A 24478-nucleotide genomic window follows, 5' to 3' on the forward strand; every position below is an offset into this window, starting at 1 on the left:
TTTAGCAAGAATACGAAAGGGATTCACAATACTTCACTCAGAAAGTTTAGGAAATTTTCAATAAGATATCAATTCACTTTGTGGTTCAACTGATATTGTATGTTATTGCTAGAAAAGCCCAAAGGGTGTGGCACCCTTCAGGGCCGCAAGGCTCATTACTCTCCACAACTTTCAAGCTCTCCCATGAACACTTCCTGTTTTATTAGCCACTAAAAATTTATTTTTGTAGACAAATAGTACAGTTAAATAAAACTAATGAGGAACCCAAAATTGTGAAATGTAGAAGAGAATAAGAGATCATTTAAAAGTTGCATGTAACAAACAAATATTTCAGAAGCAGTAAGCTCTTTATTTTTATTACAGAAAATTTTGAACAAAGAATAGTTAGTTACTTTTGTGTTCCTAAAGTCTCATCACTAGATGAATATAATAATGAATTCTGTATACATCTGTTTAACAAGCCTATGTCAAAGAATTGGGGTTACTCAGCTTGTCAGAATGAGACACAGTCATCTGGAACTGAAACTATGCCCCAAAGTGTGCGAATTTCTAGAGAGAAACAAACAAAACTCACAACCTACACAGTCAGACTTGCGCATAGTTCTGGCAGACCATGATGCTCACTCTGTCACTAGCACAACGTGGGACCAAAAGCACAGGCTTTCAGAGCAGAATGACAGGGTCCTCATCCCAGCCCTCCTCCGTGTGCTAACCAGTGAGCCATCGGAGGCTGCTGAACCTTCAGTTTCCACATCAGGAAAATAGGGTCACCTTAGAAAGTACTCCGTCATGAAGCCCAGAGTGTGCAGCCATTCACAGTTACTATTAATATGATGAAACACTCAGCGTGGGCAAACAAGACATTAAGCCAATGCAAATTCAGATTTGACATGCTTCCTTTTTTTCTTCTTAAAATGGGAGAGGCAAAATCTCATTGTATTTTTGGTGGGGGGGGATTAGGGTTTTGTTTTATTTTTTAGAGGAGGTACTAGGGATTGAACCCAGGACCTCGTGCATGCTAAGCATCACTTGAGCTATACCCTCCCCCAAAAACCTCATTTTAAATGACTGCTCATCATAAGTACATACAAGGTGAAAATAAACCATTTCTCTCACCTTTATCAAAGATATCTATATTATGTTATACATTCACACATATTAAAAATAAGAACAGCTGTTAAAGAGGGATTAACCGATGAGAAAGGCACTGGAATAGAGTACTTACATGAAAATATTTTAGTCAAAGTAAATCTTCCTGATTTTCTTTAAAAGGTTCCTTTTGTTTGTTTGTTTGTTTTTTGCTTGTTTGTTTTACAATTGGCATGTATTCTTTGCTTTTTAAAACGTCTACTAAGGAACATTTCAAACATATAAAAATGATAGAATGTATAATAAATGCCTCATAGACTTATAACCTGGCTCCCACAATTATCACCTCAGACAATTTTGCCTCATCTATACACCTACCCATTCCTCCCAAACTCAGATTATTTTCAAGGAAACCCTAGATATTGTATTACTTCACCAGAACAACAAAAAGTGCTACAATCTATTGTGACTGGGATTATGGGCTATTCTGAATTTTCTTATTAACACTTTTCTACATTCTTCCATGCATATGGAATGATTTTATTAATAAGGGTCAGTGTAACACAGTAATTAAGAGCACAGGCTCTTGAATTAGATGCTTAGGTTCAAATCTACCACTTAGTAGCCAAAAGACCTTACCTCTGGATGTAACAAATAGTGACTATATCACAGCGATGAAGAATGAAATGCTACATGTAAAATGCTTAGAACAGGACCCAGCATACAATACCAAATAAAGGCTATTATTATTACTTAATTATCTGGGGTATGGTTGTGAGTTTAAAACATTTGTAATCCTATACAAGAGAGACTCCATATAACTAGAACAGTTGAAAGTATAATTATAAATATAGGGGGTAGTGTTTAAAATATCCCCCTTACCAGAAAAAAAGTAATCGTGTTGAATTCTAGCAGCGAGAAAGGTTAACCATCCATGGGGGCTCTCCATCAAGTCCACCACAGCCCTTTCGTGTCGCATAAAGACAACCAGACAACATACCTATTCTGAGGCTACTGTGCTCTGACCCAACACAAAGGTTCACCCAAAGAACTGTGTCAGCAGGTTAACCAAGATTCTGTCCTGGTCAACACCAGCCCTGTTAGCTGTATATCACCAGAAAAAAAACTCCTACTTTCTTTTTGTTCTGCTTCTCTGTGGTAAAAAATATAGGCCATCTCAGAGGCTAAAACAAAATGCTTTTAGATAGCACCTCCATGCCAAAAGGGGAATCAAACTACTAAATTTTCATTCCTTCGTTTAGCAAACAGAACAGCATTCCAGTTGTCGAGGCAACAGCCACCTCACAGTTATCCCGGCACGGCTTAAACAATTATTTTTCTAGTCAATCTACCAAATGCCTGAACTGGCACCTGAAAACCACTGAATTCCATGGGGACACTAAAAAGCACAAGCAATTTTTAAATTAGCTATTGGTGGATAATAATCCTTCAAGAAGCCAAAATGCCATGGAAATACGTAGCATAAGCACCCAAACAAATCAACAGTAATACCTAATGTGACTTGGGCTACACCAAGTATGTAAAATAAGTTTTAGAAAGACAGTAGTTGAATCAGTTCTCCAAATGGCTAATGTCAACACTGCCTAGGAAATATTCAGTTATTCAAGATCTATTTTTAAAAAAGCAAAACATACTAGATGACATTTTATGAGGTAGGTTTTTAGAAAGAGTAAGCATTCAAATTGGTTGCTAAGGCAGTGCCAATGCAGCCAAGGAGAACCAGAAAACAAAAGAGTATCAAATTTGATACTAAAACCCTCAATAAATAAATATATTTAAACACACAGTGTGACAATAAATTTAAGAAAACAACCTTTTTGTACATAACAATCTCAAAGAGGCAATAAAACAATAATGAAAATAATTCTAACAAATGAATAAATGAAAAACACTCACACCCATATATAAAAGGATGTATCATTTTAAAACTAAGTTTAAAATTAAAATGCATGAGTTCTTGAGACATACTAAAAAATGAGTAGACTGAGGAAATAAAACTGTGCAATCTAACTTTAAAATCTTCTCTGGAGCCATTTCCTCTCCTCTTCATGTGGCTCTAAGGACACGGGGTAGTGAGGGGTCAGAACTGGGGACAGGAGGTAAGAGACACATGCTGTGTATACAAGGCTATGAGGGGGGCAGGTGGAAGCACAGCGAGTCTTGTGGCTGAGCCCGGGTTGGAGCTAAGAAGGAGGAAATCAGGTACACAGCTGGAAGAAACATTTTAGCGACTAAATAAGTAAACTGAATGATCAAATAAATCAATGTCCTAAGGATAGCTGGGGCAGTGTTTCTCACTGAGAAATTTAAAAGGAAGGAAGGAGAAAGGTTAAAATGAAGTTTAGGGTACTGGACTGGAATTAGAAATATAAATTCATGGTTGTATTACACGCACACACACAAACACAGCAAAATGAACAAGTAGTTACAGGTGCATATGTGTATATGCATATGTATTTGTATGTGCATACATATACATCACATAGTTTCCTATGTCCACCAAGAAGGCCTAAGAACAACTGACAGCCCAGTGACAAAAAGTGCACCAATGGCCTGTATCTTTATTTCTAAAACTCATACTATATTAAAAGTAACCAGAGATCCTTAGAGAAATGACTAATTTCAAAGTTGAGCAGGGAAAGTACAAGAAGAATCTAAAAAAAATCTTGTACCAGAAAGTAAGGAAATGCTCAGTGAATGATGGGGACATTTTAAAGGGACACAGGAGCCACACTGAAGGGGCTCCTACCAGCCAAATGGGGGGAAATTTGTGTATCATAATCAGTATCGGCTGTCCTGTTATCCCATTAGGCATGTATGTATATGTCAACACTGAATGACTTAAGATGTGTGCATTCCACGGTAAGCAAATTATACTTCAGCTCTAAAATTAATGATAATAACAAATTACAATCTATTCAATAAAACTGGCATCCATGAGTCTATATTGACAAATGAATGAAAGAATGATGAATAAATAAATAAATGCAGAAAATGGACAGAGGAAAGCTCTCCCTTACAGTAAAATGTCAATAGATGCAGCAGGAGTGATGGAAACAGAGTCATCTTTCGGCCACCAATTTCACAGAGTTATAAATAGATGCTAAGTGGATGACTGAAGGTTGAAGAACAGGATAATGGCATATTCCTGGAACACTACTCAGTTATCAGAGGTGGAATGATGTGATGTACTGAGAACAAAAGAGCATCCTTTCTGTAGTACACCTGCCAATGGTGACTCTGACAATGAGAAAAATTAGGCAGATTTATAGAATGTAAGATGTGCATTCCTTAAGACTTTAAAGGATTTGAAAAATATGGAAAACTGGGAAAGAGTTTCAGATTGAAGCAGTCTGAAGAGACATCATAATCAAATGCAATTGTATTCATAGATTAAACATGGACCAGGAAAAAAAAAAGGAGACACATTATTAGGAGAGTTGGTAAAATTTGAAAGGGGTCTGAGAATAATGCTGACTTCCTGATTCAGAGGGTTGAATGCAGGACAGGTAGAAGAGTGCCCTTTTTGTTGGGAATTACACTCTGGAGTATTTAGGGTGACAGGCCACCATGTCTGCAGCTTGCTCTCAAAAAGTGCAAAGATAATGAGAACAGGCCCATCTACATGTACACACACACACATATATATATAATATATATATATATAATATGAATTATTTGTACTATAAATTTGAAATTATATGAAAATAAATACTGTAAATTTGAAATTATATGAAAATAAATTCTTTTTTAAAGTAGTATATACTTATTGGGCATTTGCATATCTTTTTCTATGAATTGTTCACATATGTTCATTATCTGTCTTTCTGAGTTACTCATTTTTTCTAACAAGATTGTAAAAGTTCTTGCATATTAAAAAAAATCACAAGGTCCTATTGTACAGCACACAGAATTATATTTAATATCTTTTAATAGCCTGTAACAGGAAAGAATCTGAAAAAGAACATATACATATTGTACCTGAATCACTTGCTGTACACCTGAAACTAACACAACATTGTAAATCAGCTATACTTCAATAAAAATTTAAAAAAAATCAACCCTCCCCTCCAAACATAAAAATCTTCTCTAGATGCTACCGATATTTCCTAATAGTCTTTCTAAAATTTAAATTACTTTAAGAGATAGAATCACAAATTATTCATAAGTAAATTTTTGACCCACATCTATTAACCAGAGAGATACCTACATATTGACAGATATTAACAGAGGGGTGTCTGCATATTCCTGAACATTTAAATAACTGAGGAAAGACATTCTAACTAAGATGTTCATCATCAGCAAAGAAGTTAAAAGAGAAATATATTTGGAGGGACATTTAAGTGTCTACTGTATTTAAGACATTATTCCATGTACCAAAGCAGCAAAGGCATTTTCCTCATGTAACACAAAGGCAGCCAATTTATTCTGCCCTCAGAAGAGGTTAATCTTATTTGTTATCTTATTAGTGAGATCCAAACCTTATTCAAATGAATCTGCTTTAATGTAACACCACTGGCAGAACATACTATGCTCATTTATATTATTTAAACTTTAATAATTTGGAAATTAGAGGAGCCTAGTGTACAGCCAGTTCAAAAATCAGAATTACAAGGGAAAACCATAAACGGGCATTGTTACGCTTTGTCTCTACCTTGGCATGTTAGTGATAGCCACTGGCATGAATCAGGAGCAGTGATAAGCAGGACATTTTGAAATGTCACAAGCTGAGTCCTTAGCATACATCTAGAAAACATTTTCTATGAGTCTGCTTAATTGCCAAGACCAGTAATAATCCTTAAAACTCCCCATCAACTAGGTTTTTTAGATGACTTAAAAATCTATTACACTTTTGTTCTACGACTAATAAAAATAATAACAGAAAACTTAGGGAAAAAATCAGATTAGCAAAAGCATCATTCTTCTGAGCGATGACTATTAGCATACCATTCCAGACACTTTCCCCTGGCAAAATACTACCAGATAGATGCAGATAGTTTGATCAACCACTCTTACTTCGTTGTAAATTTTTATTTTTTACTTAATAAAGCCTGAGTATTCCTCCATATCTTAAATGTCATTGTATACAGTGGTCACTAACCGCTATATAGTTCGACTTGTGCTGCACCAACCTTTACGTACCTATATCTTCATGACTGCAGAAAGAGCAATGCAGGTAGGAAGGAGTGAGAGAAGAGGGGTGGATGGGACAGAGAATGACGAGGAGATGAGGGTAAAGACAGGTGGATGGTAGGGAGCAGAAGCAGAGAGAACAATGAAGAAGCAAATCCCTTGGGCTTGGGTTTGGGCCTTGGTCACCAGCTTTCTGGATGCAAGCCACTTCCTATCTGTCATACAATTTCAGAGTGGCTGCTGTCCACATGAACTTCCCAACATACAGTTTAAGACCCTGGCAAATTTGAAAAGTCTCTGGCTTTGGAACCAGAGAAATGGCTATTAATTTACTTAGCAACTTTCTGTCTTGAAGTATGTCACCCCACCACTTTGATCTTTGGTTTCCTTTCTGTAGATGGATCTTGTAGGGTGACTGCAAGTTTTCAATTAAATTAAGTAGTCTTTTTAGAAGACTGACAGGTCCTGGGTAAATACTCAGCAAATATGAAATTAAATCATATGAAATTGCTATTTTTTAATAAATCAGAAAAAGGCCAAATATTGGCAATTTTATATGGTTCAATCTAATACTGATTTCTGATTTTCTCCATTTCTTTTAAGCAGCTGGGAAGCCAAAGACCAACACCCAAGACATATAACAGTCCTGTTCCATGATCTGCTCAGCCCCTGCTCCTGCTTTACTGCCTGTGAGCAAGACCCAGCTTTGCACTACTGATCTCTCTGGAGCTCCACCCATATTTCTCCCTGTTGCCAGATGACTGGGCCACAAACTGAGCTCTGAGTCCTGGCCAACAACACAGGCCCCATTGTACCACTAGAGGAGCCATGGCTAGTTTTTCCTACCTGCTGGCTGTCAGCTCACCAAACCAAGTTTTTATCCTGTTTTATATTCTCAAGAACATGAGCTTGAAAGAAGCCTTTGAAAGGAAACAATAATCTTTGGCCAAATCTAGTGGCCAAAAGAAATTGACCCACATGGTATGTAATAAATATTTTAAGTCACAGAATTCACTTTAATTTCTGAGGACTAATATATTAACCCCTTTTGTAACCAATGCTACAATACTCATTGCTATTCTATAGACTGGCTTTGCTTGTCCCAAATGGATATAAACATTCTGTAAAGGTGCATGTTTTACACTATATTTTAATGATTTGTATCTGTCTTCTCTTGTAGACTAAGCAACTTTAAGGCAGAAAAAGCATCTTATATATCTTTAGATGTCCTGTTCCTAGAATTACACTTACATATAGGAGGAATTCACGAACCATTTATTGAACCAAAGTTACATACACATTAGTTAATCCGTGCTAAATGAGATTTCTCTTAAGGTAAAAATTATGTATATTTCAAAAACATCTTATACTGGGAGGCATTCTATATATTGAGAGATCAAAAGCATAAGCTCTGGTATCAAAAGTATTTGGGTTCAAACTCCAGGGCTGTAGCTTACTAGCTATGTGACATTTAGGACATGTTACTTAATTCCTCTGAGCCTAACTTCACGTATGTGAAGTGTGGTTATAATAGTAATGTGAATGTATAATATGTATTTATATATTGCTTATGTAATATAGATAAAATATATAATAAAGTCGTGACCTGTTACATACAAAATTACGTCATATGCTAATAAATTTAAAACGCTGTTTATAACTTATCAGATGACCAAATGCTTACAATTAAAAAAGTCCACATAGTTCTACGAAGAATATGCTGCTAATGTGACAAGAATCAATTAGCAGATTTTTTCTCTTAACAAAGAGATACGTTCTGGCAATATGCTTTGCCAACAAGAAGCTGATTATACTGACAGCCATCCACCTGATCCAAACTGTGCCAAACAGGCTCCCTGTCCCAGGATTTAAAGCTGAAATGCTTGTCAATTTGTCAGCAGAGCAAGGTGATACAGCCTGTGCTAGCCATTTTCTGACACATGTAGGGAGAAGCAGAGAAAACTGGTTTGCAAAGAGAAAGAGAAATAAAGAAAAACAAAGGAATAAACAGATGTGCAGAGAAAAATAGGAACACATACGAGACTGTGTGTCCTCTGCGTGACTGAGAGAACAGCCAGCCTCAGTTCCTGCTAGCTGCCCAACTCTGAAGTTCAGTCTCTCTCCTCAAATTTGAACAGGCTTTCTGCTCTCGGGTACTTGGTATCTATAATATAAATCCCCTTTTCTGCTTTTGATAATCTGAAATGGTTTCTATTATCGATAACCAAAATAGTCTTGATTAAAACCCATCAGAAACTTATCGAAGGTGGGGGAGGATACAGCTCAGTGGTAGAGTGCATGCTTCCATGCACGAGGTCATGGATTCAATCCTCACTATCTCCATTAAACAATACATAAATAAACCTAGTTACTCCCCTCAAACAAACAAAAAAAAAAACACCAAGAAACTTATCAAAGGAGACAAGATGTAATCACCATCTTATAAATATTTATTTATTGAGCATGCATAATGCCCTGCGCTATTTAGGACTTACATCCTATCTATACATATATTAAGCCAATTCCAGTTTAAAATTTTAAGCTAAGTTTTCACAATATACAAAGTCCTAGAAGAGCAGTAAGGAACAATGAAATATGGACACACAAAGCAAAAACCACAGGTTTTTAAAAGGTCTTCAGGTCACCACTATAGCAGTAGTAGCATTAGAAAACAGTAGTAAAATACCACCTCTGGCTCCCAATTTTCAAAAATCAGCCTTTACTACATAGGTCTGGCCCTACAATATCAAATTACTAAAAATATATTTATACTTAAAGAAAAAAATCTCTATTTTCAACAGGCTCTTTTATTTTTCCCTTCAGATTTTTCAAAACTTAGATATATCTTACCAAATCAGAAGAAAAAACAGAGCACTAACCAAGAATAAAGCAGGAAGAGTAACTGTTCAGTAAAATGCTAGCTAAGCTGAATAAATGAACAAGCAAATCAATCAGTCAAACCAAGTCAAAAATTGGACTGTCAGTAGGCAGTTCCTGGCTAGGTGTCCAGAACATACAAAAAACAAAATATTTTTCCTGTCTTCAAAATTCATGATTCAGTCAGAGAAAATAAGCAAAGGAACACATCAAATGTTTAAAAATAAGAGAATTTTCCCTCTATGAGTTCAAATTAATCTATTTATTCATGCACTTTTTTTTTTTTGTAGTCCACATATAAGTGACAGTATGCAGCATTTGTCTTTTTCTGTCTGATTTGTTCCTCTTAGTGTAATGCCCTCCAGGTTCAGCCATGTTGTCAGAACGAACTTTTTAAAAACTAAGTCTTCAAGGTCTGTGATACTGTGAAGACTAATTGGCCACATTTAACATCATATGTTCCAGCTATAATTTGGATTGGGGGTGGGAAGTTGTCAAAGCCTTTAAATTAAAATCTCAGAAACCTCAAAAGTAATTTGATATACAATTTTGAAAGATTGCACTAAAAGTAGGATTTTAATCTTATATGAAAAAATTAACTACTAGTCTATTAACCTACTACTCTTCTCACTGAACTGAATACTTCATGAATAATTAACCTAAATACTGGTTAACCAGAGTATATATATTTCATTATAATACAATGTTAGCTACTTGGAATTGCTCTAGGAAAACAGTCATTTCAAAGAATGAAATCACAATAATACATTGTGCTCGCCTCCTATGGAGTCTCAATTTGTATTGAAGCTATCACTAAAACTGGAAAGACCTTTCTGATACATCTCATCAAAAGAATCCTCATTTTATATTATAGGTTATTAGTCTACAACACAAGATAAAAAGTGACATTAAATGCAATAATATGTGAGGCTTTTTTAAAGCCTTATTTTTGAGTGTGCATATTTTAGGGCGTTTTGTGAGTGGGTGTGTTTTGTTTTGTTTTTGTTTCCTTTGTTTTTCTCCTGATCATCATCCCAGCAATTTTCAAGTTTTTGTTGGTGGCACCAAATGGCTTTACTTGGTTGGCCACTCCTACCATCACACTAAATGGAGATTCTGTTTTGCTGAAGATATTTATTCACTTAGGACCAAGAGAAATAATTTCAGGACAGGTGTACAGAAATACACTTAGGTCAAAATTCTATCTCCTGACTCTCCACATGCACCCAGTCTTACTGCTAGATCATACTGGTAGTCTTCTGGGTCACCAGAAATTACTGTTACACTAGAGCCGATAAACAACAGTTCCTCCTGCACTTTAAGAACTGAGTATTTCCCCTTTCCCCACCGCACAGTTAAGTAAGTGAACACAAGGTATCATTAGTGAACCCAGGGAGGAGGGTCACACTATATGCAGCGTTATATGACAGACCCTCCAGGGTACTCGATTTTTGCCTTCTTTCAACGGGTTCTGACAACTACACAGGCTCAATCTCAAGGCATTCTAAGACAATAGCTTACATTAGATTGTTCATTATTAGATGTGGACTTTTAAAAAATTATACCAAATGAGTTACTAGGTTGCTTACCAATGTAGGGATCCCAGGTGGATCAGAACACTCTCAGAATTTCATTATGAAACCTGCCTTCCAGCCTACTGTGATGACCATGGCCCCCTTGCCACCAGCTAAACTCTGCTACCTTAGGATTCTCTGACTCCCCTAAAGTCATGAAAGATATTTCAGTGGCACTCCCTTCCATAAGCATTCCCAGTTAGGAATCAAAGCCAATAAACCCCTTAAATTCTAGCATTCCCTTGATAACCCATGTTCCCCAAGAAAATAATGAAGAGGGAATCTACCAGTCTGTGATTACCCAAGAGACATGATTAAATTCCAAGTGATATGGGGAAGATTCACTGAGCACATAAAAATAAAGAATCTTTCATTTATATTAAAAATAGATAAGTAAGCTTTTCTAATAAATATTTCTTATGTTCATCTTTATGAGCCATGTGTCCTACAAACATTCTGAGAGAAAAGCAGCAGGTGCACAACACATGGGAGAAGACAATGGTGCCATCAACTGTTCGCTCACTTTCAATGCCCTGTGGTAGGCATGCCCTTCTATGTAAATTCTGCAGATCACATCATTCTTGCATATGTAAGACTGTGGATTATACTGTAAACTAGAAAAAGAAGTTTTTAAAATGTGTCCTGAGGACCAATAGTACCAATATCACCTGGGAACTTGTTACAAATGCAAATTCTCAAGCCCTACTCTAGGCATCCTGTATCAGAAACTCGGGGGAGGGAATCAGCAATCTGTATTTTAGCAAGCCTTCCAGAGAGCTCTGATACACCCCAGAGTTTGAAAACCAGTGCCCTATAGGTTATTTCTCTAGATCCTCACTGGGAACTTGTAATAGATAAATTCAGCAACTGTTTGGTTTCCAGACCAATATAATACGAGGTACCATGGAAAGAATGGTGAAAGTGAAAGCCATCTGGGGGATTTTGGCTACCATTTACCAACCTGAGAGATGACAGGAAGGTGATAATGAAAAAAATATTTAATATACACACAGAATGAAATAAGGCAATGAAAGCAGGCTCATTTAAAATAGTATATTACAGAAAAGTGGTTTGAGAAGATTATAGCAAAGAAATGAAAAATTGAGATAAAACTATCAATGCAAAAAGTAAAACTAAGAAAAGTAAAAGGTAAAACTTCTCTACAGAAAAGAGTTACTGCAGCAGGCCTGACTGCTGTTTTTGGCCTGCTTGCAGCGTTGGCCCTTGGATCACAACTGGGAATTTACAGAGATTTCGAGAGAGTTTCCACAATTAATAGATAAAAGCGGCTCATGCGCCTACACTGTATGCACATATGATACAGCTTATGCTCAACACCAGCTTTCATTCTCAGAGTAGGGACTTGGGGTGTGCATCAGGTATGGGATCTCTCTGTGACTGGCCCCCCCATAAAAGCCCTGGATGCTGTACCACTAATGAGCTTTCTTGTTGGCTACAGTTCTTCTATGTTGTCACAATTCATTGCTAGAGGACTTAAGTGTGCCTATGTGACTACTGAAAGAAGACTCTGGAAGCTTGCACTTGGTTTCCCAAAGACTTCACCCCAAACATCTTTTCCTTTCACTGATCATGCTTGGTGTTCTTTTGTTGTAACAAACCACAGCCTAAGTACAACCACACACTGAGTCTTGTCAGTCCTCTCAGCCAAGTACCAAAGCTGAGGGTGGACTTGAGAACTCCCAACACACTCTGACTTCAGTTATGAGTTCTTTGACAGTCACCTAACAGGGCTAAAAACACTGACCATACCACCAACTCTGACAGGTCTCTATTTATCTTACTTGACCCATTAATAAAAGATTTTAATATTACTTTATTTCCATTTTCTTATTCTTTTTATCATATCCAGTAAGTGTGACTTGAATTACATGCTCAGCCCTTGGCCAGTGAAGGGCAGGGCACCTACGCTGACAGTGCATCAGGGAACTGGGTATGCTGCCACCAAATGAGGGCAGAATACACGCCAGGCACGCCCACACAGGAGACGACCGCTAAAACCAGGCTCTTTGGCAAACACAAAATTTACTTCAGGGATGTTGGGGGAGCACTTCAAAGAAGACAATCATGATCTTCCACAGTTGAAACTAAGTTTATGGAGTCCTGAGTGACACCTAATTGTTAGTTAATATGTTAAGACATACAAACAGAAAAATCCAAGTGGTTTCATATGTAAAACCAAAATAAAAAGTCACAGACTCTGTAGATAGGAGGGATGACTTGCCATCAGGCTGCTTCTCACCAGGGCAACTCTATACAGCACGTGTCATGGTGAGCAGAATCTACTATGTGCTCAGTGGTTGGCAACTCTAAGGAGGATGGGTAATATCTCATAAAAATCTATTCTTTATACCATTTAAAAGACCAAAGAGAAATGATAGAAATATTAATGTAATAATTTTCAGGCAAAAAAAAATTGCCCTTAAGACTTTCCTACTTGAGGTAAAATATCAGCCTAGGGATATACACCATGTTTCAGGAGAAGAGGGATTTAATGTGACACAAAGACAAACACTGAAATACTAGAATTAAGTGGCATATTTGGAGGAGTCAAAGTCATGAAAAACACAATCACTACGTAAAGCATAATGTGGCCAACAATGGTCTGCTGTTAATACTGGGATACACTATCAAAACTGTCCACAGCCCAGACTTTGCTTACTTATATCCTCAAAAGATGAAGGTTTTATACGGCCCAGGTAAACCCAAGATCTGACTTTAGCGCTGCACTGATGTGGTCCCTCACTACTACCTCTACTCACAGAAAGCAATACTGTGCTCTAGATTACTTCAGAGAATACAAGCAGGTGAAGGTAAACTGCACAGTGGTATCCCCTGGGATGTAAATTTAGTCAATGCAAAATGAGTTCTGTGGGTCAGATTTGGAAGCACAAGTAGATAAACCAAGGTGGTGTGAACAACAGATGAAGACTACTATATATACAAGCAGAGTTATCCTGAAAGCAGTTAAGTGTGCTTATTTTCTGTAGGTCTCTGACAGACAGAATTAAATTAAAGACAGAATTTTTAGAGATTATGTGCACAATGGCATTAAAGCTTCTGCTTTCCGACCCAAAGAAGTTTAAGAATTTCTGTTCCAACATGGCTTTTCATAAAGGTTACCTAATTAAAATGGGAGAAAGGGGGAGAACAAGAAAACCTTGAAGCAAGTTAATCAGACTTAACCGGATATGAAAATATTTACTACCACAGACATTATTCAATATTATAACAAAATAATACATTTGATATCACATATTTCAAAGCACATTCATTTCTATCAAGAAAACTAAAAAAACCAAAACCCCTGGAGATAAATAGGAAAAGTACTATTACCTATTGGTATAAAAGAACAAACAGAGGCAAATTTTAAGTGGTTATGAGGGCACAATGGCTTAGAGGCAGGAAGAGGCACTACACTGGTAACTATGACAGATAACAACATTTATTCAAAACTAAAACTTGTAATGTTCACCTTCTGAATGTTTTACATATTTTTCAATTCAACATTTTTCTTAAGAAATTCTCATCCAACACCAGAGAAGATATATTTTCCTAATAAATTTGTCACCATTTCACATGGGTCACAGAAGTTCCAGCTAGCATCTGTGACTAAGAAAAGGAATTCATTTCTGAAATATCACTGGTTATTTTTTCATTTACATGAAAGTGAAATAGTCATTCAGCAGATATAAACTGCTTCAGAGTTTATAGCACCCCAAACTCAAAAAGAAAAAAAAAACTGGACTAAATCAAATTACTGTGTATAGCTGACAAATATTTAAGTAGCCATGGCGTTCACTTTCTACCATAAACACAAACATTATGAACTTAATTTTGATGAAGTACTATAAAAGCAGTCCTGATTCTGAAGAGAAGCAAAGTAAATTTTTAAAAAATAGTTCAAATAAACTGTCAAAAGTAGATGACATTTGCATTTTTACATTCTAGCTGCTGCAATTCTATACCTGTGATTACATACACCCTTTCAAACATTTCTGAATTTGTAATGGATGAAAAACATCTGCTAGTCTCTAAGTTCTACCAGTTGAATCAGACATTTCCAATAGCTAAGGCTTTTCATCCTAGAGTGCATTAAAAAATATGACAGCATTTAATTACACATTCTCTAAAGTGAAAAAACAACCTGTACTTTTTTTATGACCATAATTTCTTCCACCATTTAAGCAAATTGTACTTTTTAGACAATATCCTCCATTCGGTTCACATGCTTACATTTAAGAGGAACCTGGCCATTGGCTTTTCACATGGGTTTTATCACAATGCGATACAGCATCTGGTAATTCACAGACCAAATGGATCGCTAAAGGTGAATAAACCACAGAATCCTAAATCCCTGGAAATACAAGACACAACTGCAACCACCGAGTTGTGCAAAGACCACCAACATTTCTCTTTAAAAACCTTCCGATTAAGATTATGCTGGATTTCGCTTGTCAGACAGGTCTGCGAAAAATTCATGGTACTGTACGCATCACACGACAAATTAGATTTTCTTTCATCGGCGTAACAGATAGAACCACAACACAGTTCAGTTTCTCCAGGCAGGTTACTTGACCTGCTTTTCAAACACTTGAATTCGTGCAGTTATTCCTAACACCCCCCTGCAAAAAGAGACGTTCTCTATGGGAAAACCGTTCTCGGTGAGATACCCTGTAACCGGATCCAACACGGCAGCGAAGCCCACCGACTCCCGCGCCGGCTGACCCCCGGCCCCGGGAAGAGCTTGGGCCCCGGCCCCCGCACACACCTCTCTCGGCGGAACTCGGGGGCCCCACGCGCGACCGCGATCAGACCCTCCTTCCTGAATTCCCTAAGCCCCGGGGTCCCTTTTCTGGAGGTGAGCCTACCTTCATGGTGATTCCGGGACCGCGATCCCCTGAAAAACACCGGGTTCACCTGCAGCTGCAGAAGAAACCAAAGACACCCAGTCAGCGCCACCGGCACCCTCTGAGCCGGCGCCGACGGGGGACCCCAAAAGGGGCCCGAGGAAGCGTCGGCCCCGACCCCGAACGCCGACTCGGGGCTCCCGGGCCTCGCCACCCCTCACACGCAGCCGCCCACACGGCTCGAGGCTCGGCGTCCCCACTGTCGGCGCCGACGGTGTTTCCCGTCCCCGACGATGACGCCCTTTCTCTCAGAGAAGAAACTCACAGGCCGCCCGGGGTCCGGCGCGGGGCCGCCTGCTCCCTTCCCCGCCAGCCTCCCGCTCCGAGCGGCCGCGCACCGCGTCCGAGCCGAGCAGGCCGGGCCTCGCTCGGGGCCCTGCGGCCCGACCCGCCGCGCAGCCTCTGCCCACGGCCCGCTCCGAGGCGGAGACCCCACAAGTGGCCGCCGGGCCGGGAGGCGGCGCCCCCCCGCCACCGGCCCGGGGCCCCACCGTGGCCGCCCGGCGCTAAAGCGCTGAGTGTGCGGCCGTTGGGCTGGGCTGGGCGGGGAGGGGGGGCAATCGGACTCGGCGACTGCAGCGGAGAGCGGGCGGGGGCCCCCGGAGGCCGCGGCCCCGAATTCGGGCGCCCGCGGAGACCACCACCGCCATCTGCCCCGCCCCCCGGCCGGGCCCAGGGACTCCCCCCAAAGACCCCCTGACGAGACCGCGAAGCCCCAGAAAACATCCCTACCCTCCTGGGAGGCGAGCTCTGACCCTGGCACGTCCGGAGTCCCCTCCTCGGCTCCCCCCCAAAACCAGCAGGCCCGGGGGAGAGATGGGGGAAGAAGGGCGGCGGGTCCAGCGGTTGCTGAGGCTGAAACTCCGGCTGGTCCTCCTCCCGCGGCGGCGACTGGTACCTTTGTTTTGGCGGCCGCTTGGGCTCCCTCTCTGGGGGGAGGGGGGACGACGAAAAATCCCTCCCGGACTGGAGGTCCGGGCACCCAGTCGCGCTGCCCTCCAGAGGACGGCGGCGACGGACCCTCTGCGGCTCCCTCCAGGCAAAGGTCAAGGCGGTGGCCGCGGCGGCGGCAAGCTTAAGCTCAAGAGTCTCCCTCTGGCACCCGAGCTCCTCACTCCGGGCTCGACTGACGGGCAAACATGGCTTCTCCCCCCACCCCAAGTCCCCTCTTCCCTTCTCTCTCCCCTGTCCTAGATTTTTTTCCCCTCCCCTCCCTCTTTTCCGGATGGCCTCTTAGACAGCCTCCGATTGCCAAGCAGAGCTCCGTGGGGCCAGGACTACTGGAAACGGGATTTGCCCTTGGGACAGAAGGGAAGGCTTTCCTGAGCAAGTGAGGCTCGAGCTGAGAGCGGAAGAGTTAGCTGGAGTTTCAACTAAAGAAAGGGCATTCCAAACAAAAAATACCGCATTGGAAAGCCTTGAGTCGAGAGGGTGCTTCTTTAAAGTATGAGGAACTGAGGCTTGGGGGAGGGGAGGGTGCCCACCGACCCTGATATGCTTTGTTGCGGGGGGGGGGGAGGTCTGTCCTTATTTAAGAACAATGGGTTATCTTCAGAGGGATCCCACTCGGAAGGGAGACAGGACCAGATTTGAATTTGGAAAGGATCACTAGTTTTAGAGTAGAAGATAGATCAGCGGAATTGGGTTCGAGGAGCGACTACAGGGAGCCCAGACAGGAAGAGTTTGTATGAATTGATTAAGTCACAGTTCAGTGATTTAATGCAGTGAAACTGCCTGTATACTGTAAGTATTTAGTAGCAAAATAATTTTAGAGACATTTGTATTCTTTTCTCCCTGTTCTTCCATCTTTAGTTCCAGAGAGGTACCCAGGTCATTTTGTGCTTTTTTGCTTCAGGGAAGTATTGTGATGGTCAAGCTAGAAGAAATTTCTTGCGAGACACTTCCCTTTCTGAATTAATTTTCCTAAAACTGGAGCTTACTGAAGAGATCAGGCTAGGTGTACTGGAAGGAAGACACGGAGAAGGAGCAGCGACTTGAAGAGCAAACAGAGGAGGGAGGAGAGACCCCTGGGAAGGGAAGTGCTCGTGGTCTGGGTAGCACTCGAGGATATGAGCCAGGCTTCATGCAGGACGGACTGGACAGCGGCACTCCTGCTCTCTCCTGGCTTGCAGGCGGCCGCTGCCTTACTGGGTCCTCACGTGGTGGAAAGAGAGAAAACAGCTCACGCTCTCAGGTCTCTTCTTACAAGGACACTAATCCTATTGGATCAGAGTCTCACCCTTATGACCTCATTAATCTTAATTTCTTCCACAAAGGCCCTATATCCAAATACAGAAATATTGGAGGTTGAGGCTTCAACATAGGAATTTGGGGGAGACACAAGTATTCAGCACATAAGATTACCCAAGGGAAATGAAAAAATATATCCATACAGAAACTTATACACAAATGATCATAGCAGCACTCTGGCAGGGAAGCAGAAAGGTATCTGGCTTTGAGGGATCACTGTCAACTTCAGCAATAAAACTGTCAATGGTGTCCGTCATGCCTGGAGTTGGCATGCCCTCAGGGACCTCTAAAATCTCCTAGAAGCTGGTGTAACTGTGAGAAGTAAGAAGGCCCCAGCACTGGCTGAGAGTCAATTTTCTGCTAGCCCTGCAAGAAGGAAGTGAAGAAAGAATGTTCATCCTCTTCAAGATGCTGGACTGAGCACATGTGTTTATCTTTTCTCCCTCTTGAGAAAATACTAAAAGGAAAGGAAAAGAATAAGAAGGCTAAAATATTGAAATAACATTGTGAATGGGAAGGGCTTTTTGAATGGATGAGAAATTTCAAAAAATGTCTGGAATACAGAAAGCAGAAAGACTACTTACTGATTGATGAAAGCAGTGGGGATGGAGAGTGGCTGACGAGAACCTGAAATAGAATAATACCCTCTCCCCGAGATGTCCATGTCCTCACCCCCCAGATCCTGTGGCTCTATTAGGTTATGTAGCAAAAAGGAATGAAGGTTGGGAGTTGAAATTATGCTAATTGGTAATCTCAAAATAGATAAATAGAATACCTTGAATTATCCAAAAGGACCCATTGGCAACTACAAGCATTCTTCAAATGTAAGAGTGAGGCAGAGCAGGAGAATCGAAGAATGTGATGTGAGGTTGCAACCAGGATTAGATTGTTGTGATATGAGAAGGACCCAACTCTGAATATGGATGAAGGGGCCAGAAGCCACAGAAGGCTGATTGGCTCTAGAACCTGTGAGGCCAAACAAAGAGATTCTCCCCTGGAGTCTCCAGATGGGAACGCAGCCCTAGTGATTCCTTGAGAAGCCCTGGACCTCTCCAGAACTCTAAGGTAATAAATATAAGCTGTTTTAAGCCACTAATACTGTGGTAATTTGTTAGAGAGGCACTAAGAACTAATTGGAACAGCTCTATACTTATCAATAAAGAAGTCAGGAGTGATAAACGTGGATGAAAACAGAAATTCATTGATAGTCTGTAAATGGAGGGGCACACTCCCCCATGTTACCTCCTTCTTGTACCCCAATGGGCAGTGTAAATCATCGTTGCCAGGTATTTATCCCAAAGCAAAAAAAGTAGACACCTCTAGAGAACTAGAAGTAAGTTTCTGGAAAATTTGAGTAAGTTGAATGTATTGGTGCCAAAGAGCTACACTCTTCTATTCTGGCATCTGGGAGCCTTCCTGGAGCATGATGGCTGCTCCCTTCCCTCTCACACGGCACTGAAACTCACCAGCCAGCCAGCCAGCCTGCCTTGTCACATGAGCTGAGCTCCTATTAGCTCACATTTAGCATTTCTGCTGCCTCATTCTGTCTGAAACACAGGTGGACAACCAGAAACCCACCCACATTTATAGAACACTTGCAGTGACAGGGAAAGACCAAGGTTAAAAAAAAAAAAAGGAACAAAACAATATAGAAAAACTTAATTTAGAGGAAACAAGAATAATTAAGGGAACAGAGAACATCTTAAAATAAGACCAACCATAATCTATAAGTAGTGCCACTGGAGAGTTTAGAGGAGGTACTGAATTGAACCTATGGCAGGTGGTGTTTGTCTACCCAACAGACATTCCTCACTTCTTCCTTATGAAAAGAACCCTGTTATTTCCCCCATGTTGTGTGGCCATGTGTTTCAGGGGAAATTGAATTCCCTCTTCCTTGGGGGAGCTTAGTCTTTGTCTCTTAAGGCCTTCAGCTGGTTGGGTGTGGCTCACCCACGTTAAGGAGGGCAATCTGCTTTACTCAGAGTTTACTGATTTAACTGGTGATCTCATCTGAAACAAACCTTCACAGCAATATCTAGACTGGTTTTTGACCAAATAGCTGGGTATCATGGCCTAGCCACATTGACATGTAAAACTAACCTTCAAATCACATGCCAGGATGAAAAGTTGCACATCAGAAGGTACCAAGAGTTCCTAAGAAGTCTGGAGGGAATTTTGCATGATAAACATATGCCAGTGTGAAGTTCCCAGTAGAAGGCTACCTCCTCCTGTGATGGGGCTGTGAAGACAGAGATGGAAGAAGATTATAAAATGTTACAAGGAGAGAATTAGCTTATGATTTCTTTTTTTTATATAAACCTTTTCCAGAATGACCTTATGAACAGTTATTCATAGCCTCATCTCCTATGGTTGTCCAGTTAGACACTGTGAAATCAAATAAGCCTTCTGACATTGAAAATCAGGCTTAACTGATCTTGATTTTCTTTTAGGTTACCCCCCAACTCCAGAGGGCTTCTGTACTAAAACAGGTGTCATTGACCCAATAACAAAAATCAAGAAAGTAGATGTAGTCACTGAGAGAGTGTGTAGCAGTTGGCAAGGACAGTTACCAGGCAATCAAAGGAATAAGGAAACCAGGAAGGAAGAGAATGGCTAATTGAAAACAGAATTCTTAATCTGTAATCCATGGATTTCTCTGGGGCCCATTAATTATCTTCAAAGGATTAATTAGCTCCCTAAAATTATATGTAAAATTTGCATGAATGTGGGTAGCTTTCATCAGATTTCCAAAGTGATTTGTAACTCCCTGTCCAAAAGAAAAAGAGAAGAAGAAAAAAGAACCGCTAGAAAGAAACCAGAAACCATCTGACTCCAAGGGGTGAACCATTACATGGGATATTGACTGAAAATGTTACTGAGTCCAAACTCGTTCTGCTTTCAGACTGCAAGACAGGCCAATAAACCAGGAGATGAGATGTTGGTGCATGGAATAGGAACTTTATTCGGAAAGCCAACAGACTGAGAAGATGGCAACTAATGTCCTGGAGAACCATTTTACCCAAGACAGAATTCAGGCTCCTTTAACACTAAAAAGGGGAGAGTGTGTAGTTGGTCGTTGCAAACTTCTTGCCGTAGGAATCCTTTGTCCTTGCAGCTGTCCCCATGGGTCAGGTCATGGTGTTCCTGTGAAACCTCCAAAACAAATGTTATTTTCTATTCTGCAACTTGTTATTTTTATATAAGTGCAAAAGTGTTAATGTCCATAAAGGTCAGAGCCTTGAGAATAGGCTATCTGTATATTTCAGGCTAACGGCAACAGTATTTTACAAAGAGTGCAGAGCCAGCAAGACTAAGCCTAGAAAATGGCACAGGGTTAAAGCCAAAGGAACAGAACTAGTATGGAGTCAGATCTGTTATTTTCTATTACAAAAACTATTCATTCAGTATGGCAATGAGGTCTCGTCTTTGAAGGGCAGTTTAGCCATGCTCCTGCAACCTCCTTTCCACTTCACCTCACTGCAGACTGACTTCTGAGTCTGCCACTCTACCGAAACGGCTCTTGTCAAGGACACTGACATTTATTTTTCAAAATCTAGTGAACAGTTCTCTCTTCTCATCTTCTCAGCAGCTGTGACCCCACAGTCTTCCAGTTTTTCTCCTTCCTGTCTTGTTTAAGACACTATTTCCTTTTTGTGCCCTAGATTAAATGATTACAATAGTAAGTGACCCCTCTTAACCCTCCCTCAACCCTGCCTCCCACTTCTGTTACACTACAGCACTAGAAAGACCTTACTCCAGTTTTGTTTTGTTTTGTTTTTTTTTAACATTGCTAGATCCTTTTTATCTTGCAGCTATCAGCTCAGATGTCACCTTGAAAGTTACCTTCCCTACTTTCAGTTGGTAACATAGCATGTATTTTCTTTTCTGCACCTAGCACATTCTGAAATTACCTATTTTACTTATATATCATCTGTCTCATACCATTAAGATATAAATTTGTCCAAGACTGGAACATTGCATCTCTGTTCTGCTGCTAGATCTCCAGTGCCTAAAAATAGTATTTGGCGCAGAGCTGGCCCTTACTGTTTACTTGATGCAACATAAATGATGAGCTTCAAAATGAATTGTGTTGCAAATATTTGATATTTTAAGTTTGAGCTTTTTTTTCCTACAACGTTTTACAGATGATTTTTACAACAAAGGGGGGTCATTAACCCTATCAGCCTATGCTACAGAGAAATCAAGGAATATGGTGACTAAGACACCACCTTGGTGATATGAAGTAACTTGGTGGTATTTGAGAAGGTAATCATGGAAGAACTGGAGGGGAGAGGCAGCCAAAAGATCAGGCTGAAAAGGATTGAAGTGAGAGGGAGGTGAGGAATGAGAGGCCCTTTTAGGGAAAAATTTAGCAGAGAAAACACTTCAAAGTGATAACATGGTTGAGGCAGCAGTGCACAAATCAGTGTGATGAGAAACAGACTGGAGGCAGAGAGGGGTCATTCTTTCACTTGAGACAAAACTAGGCAAATATTATTGCAACTCGGCGGAGAGAGGAAAGTACTTTACAAAAAAAGGAGGACGTGCTTTCCATATCGGTTGTGGGGCAGGTCTGAATTTGCTGGAGGCTAGTAATTTTCAAAAACTGTGGTCATTCTCTGCCAAAAGATAATTTAAAATGCTCAAGTTAAAAAAGTCCACAGCTCTTATCAGGACACAAATGAATGTCAGTAAAATAACTTACTTTATTACATTTCAGTTTTTGTCTAAGTTGGGGCCAAATGTATCCTTCAACATTCAAGAGGGCAGGAGGCTTTATCAATCAGTGATAAAGCCTATCTGATAAAGTCCATCTGAGACAAAGCTAACAAAATATATTAAGTTGTTGAAACAAGGGAAATTGCACACCAGAGGAACTGGGTAGGGGGTGGGTCACCTAACTGGGGGGGGGGGAGGAAGAGGCAGACACAGCATAGGACTTGGTGGAGTGTAGGTAGGAATTAAGTAGGCTCAGGCCTTACCTATGAAGCTGACTCCAAGGTCATGTATCCTTGAAAACTGTAAAGCTAATAAAAACATGGAAAGTTATATCTGAAAAGACTTTATTTGAAGCACTATGCCTGAGGTGACACAGTGTCAATATGATCCCCGGGATAGCCCTGGCCACTGTCTTTTGAGATTGTCTCAACTTTTTGCATCATTTTAGTTGTAAGCTTTCTGAATGCTTTTACAATTAGCTTTTTGACTGGCAGGCTTGTTAGATGTACAGTCACTTGTCATTCCTGAAATATATGTTCAGGCCAAAACCTTCAGAGTCAACCTTGACGCATCTTTTGCACCCCACACTCATCTAAGAACTCTGCCTTCAGAGTCTATCCTGACTCCCAAGCCTGTCTCACCACTTTCACTGTCTAAACTGCAGTCACCTCTCACCTGGATTTTTGCAGGAGCCACCTAACTAGTCTGCTTTTTCTTTTTTCAGTCTTTCTATCACAACATTTAGAATGAGTCTCCTTAAGAAAAAAAAAAATCAGATTATCTCCCTCTCAAAACATCCACCAAAGACTATCCATTTCACTTAGATTAAAAGCTAGATTCTTTTTTTTTTGGCATGTTTTCTTCTTATATTTTATATTTGTCTGATAGTCATATTTTATAATAAACTTGGGAGAATTATACTTTAACATAAGGGAGACATACAGTAAACAACAACTACAGACATAAAATAAGGCATTGCTTTTCTTTTAACTGAAGTATAGTCAGTTACAATGTGCCAATTTCTGGTGTACAGCATAATGTCCCAGCCATACATATACATATATATATTTGTTTTCATATCCTTTTTCATTAAATGTTGTAAGATACTGAATATAGTTCCCTGTGCTATACAGAAGAAATTTGTTTTTTTATCTATTTTTATATTTTATATCTAGTGGTTATCATTTGTAAATCTCAAACTCCCAAATTTATCCCTCCCCACCCCCTTTCCCCCAGTAACCGTAAGATTGTTTACTATGTCTGCGAGTCTGTTTCTGTTTTGTAGATGAGTTCATTAGTGTCCTCTTTTTTCTTTTATTTTTGATTCCACATATGAGTGATATCATACTGGTATTTTCTTTCTCTTTCTGGCTTACTTCACTTAGAATGATGACCTCCAGTTCCATCCATGTTGCTGCAAATAAAAGCCAGATTCCTTAGAGTGGCCCTCAAGGTTCTGTATGATGGGCCTTTCCTTTCCCTCTGATCTCATCACTTGCTACTCTCCCCTTTGCTCTACTCTGTTGCCTCAGGCACACCCTAACCTCAGGATGTTTGCACTTGCAGTGCCTTTGCCTAAATGTTCTTCCCCTTTATGACCTTACCTCCCTCTTTTTTTTTTAATATTACCTTCTCAGAGAGACCTTCCCTTCTATGTCCATCCTTCTCCTTGTCCTTATGCCTGTCACCATATGACATGCATGCCATGTGCTGTGTTCATGTCTCTGGTTCACTGATGCTTCCCCACCAGGGCAGAAGCTTCACAAGGGCAGGTGTTTCTCTGTGTTTTGTTTACAGCTGTAGCCAAAGTGCCTCAAACAGCATCTGGCTTTTCACGGGCTCTCCACAATATAATTGTTGAATAAATGGATTTGTCCTTTTTTTTTT

The 24478-nt window shown here is 40.2% G+C and overlaps 2 protein-coding genes across 14 annotated transcripts in view; one reads left to right on the plus strand and one right to left on the minus strand.

Moving 5' to 3' along the window:
* The window catches only part of LOC140685366 (AT-rich interactive domain-containing protein 4B-like), a 99088-nt gene extending 82589 nt beyond the window's left edge, over positions 1 to 16499 (minus strand). For 4 of the 7 annotated variants that reach the window (XR_012063790.1, XR_012063791.1, XR_012063789.1 and 1 more), the window contains exons 1-2: positions 15888 to 15950; positions 15584 to 15638 (exon numbers count right to left, since the gene is read on the minus strand). Coding sequence is in view for 2 of the 7 variants with exons in the window: in XM_072948935.1 (XP_072805036.1) it covers positions 15584 to 15589 (6 nt within the window). In the remaining 5 variants the exon portion in view is untranslated. Of the gene's footprint in view, positions 1 to 1225; positions 1272 to 2089; positions 2331 to 15583; positions 15639 to 15887; positions 15951 to 16354 lie in introns of those variants that run through there. The other 3 variants (XM_072948936.1, XR_012063793.1, XR_012063792.1) reach the window with 3 other exon arrangements.
* The window catches only part of LOC116279247 (uncharacterized), a 233477-nt gene that overhangs the window by 150398 nt on the left and 58601 nt on the right, over positions 1 to 24478 (plus strand). The window contains exon 7 of one of the 7 annotated variants that reach the window (XR_012063784.1): positions 6850 to 6993. The exons of the other annotated variants lie outside the window; for them this stretch is intronic. The gene's annotated coding sequence lies outside the window, so the exon portion shown is untranslated. Of the gene's footprint in view, positions 1 to 6849; positions 6994 to 24478 lie in introns of those variants that run through there. 7 annotated transcript variants of the gene reach the window in all.

Source organism: Vicugna pacos, chromosome 24, assembly GCF_048564905.1.
Source record: "Vicugna pacos chromosome 24, VicPac4, whole genome shotgun sequence".
Classification (NCBI taxonomy): Eukaryota; Metazoa; Chordata; class Mammalia; order Artiodactyla; family Camelidae; genus Vicugna; species Vicugna pacos.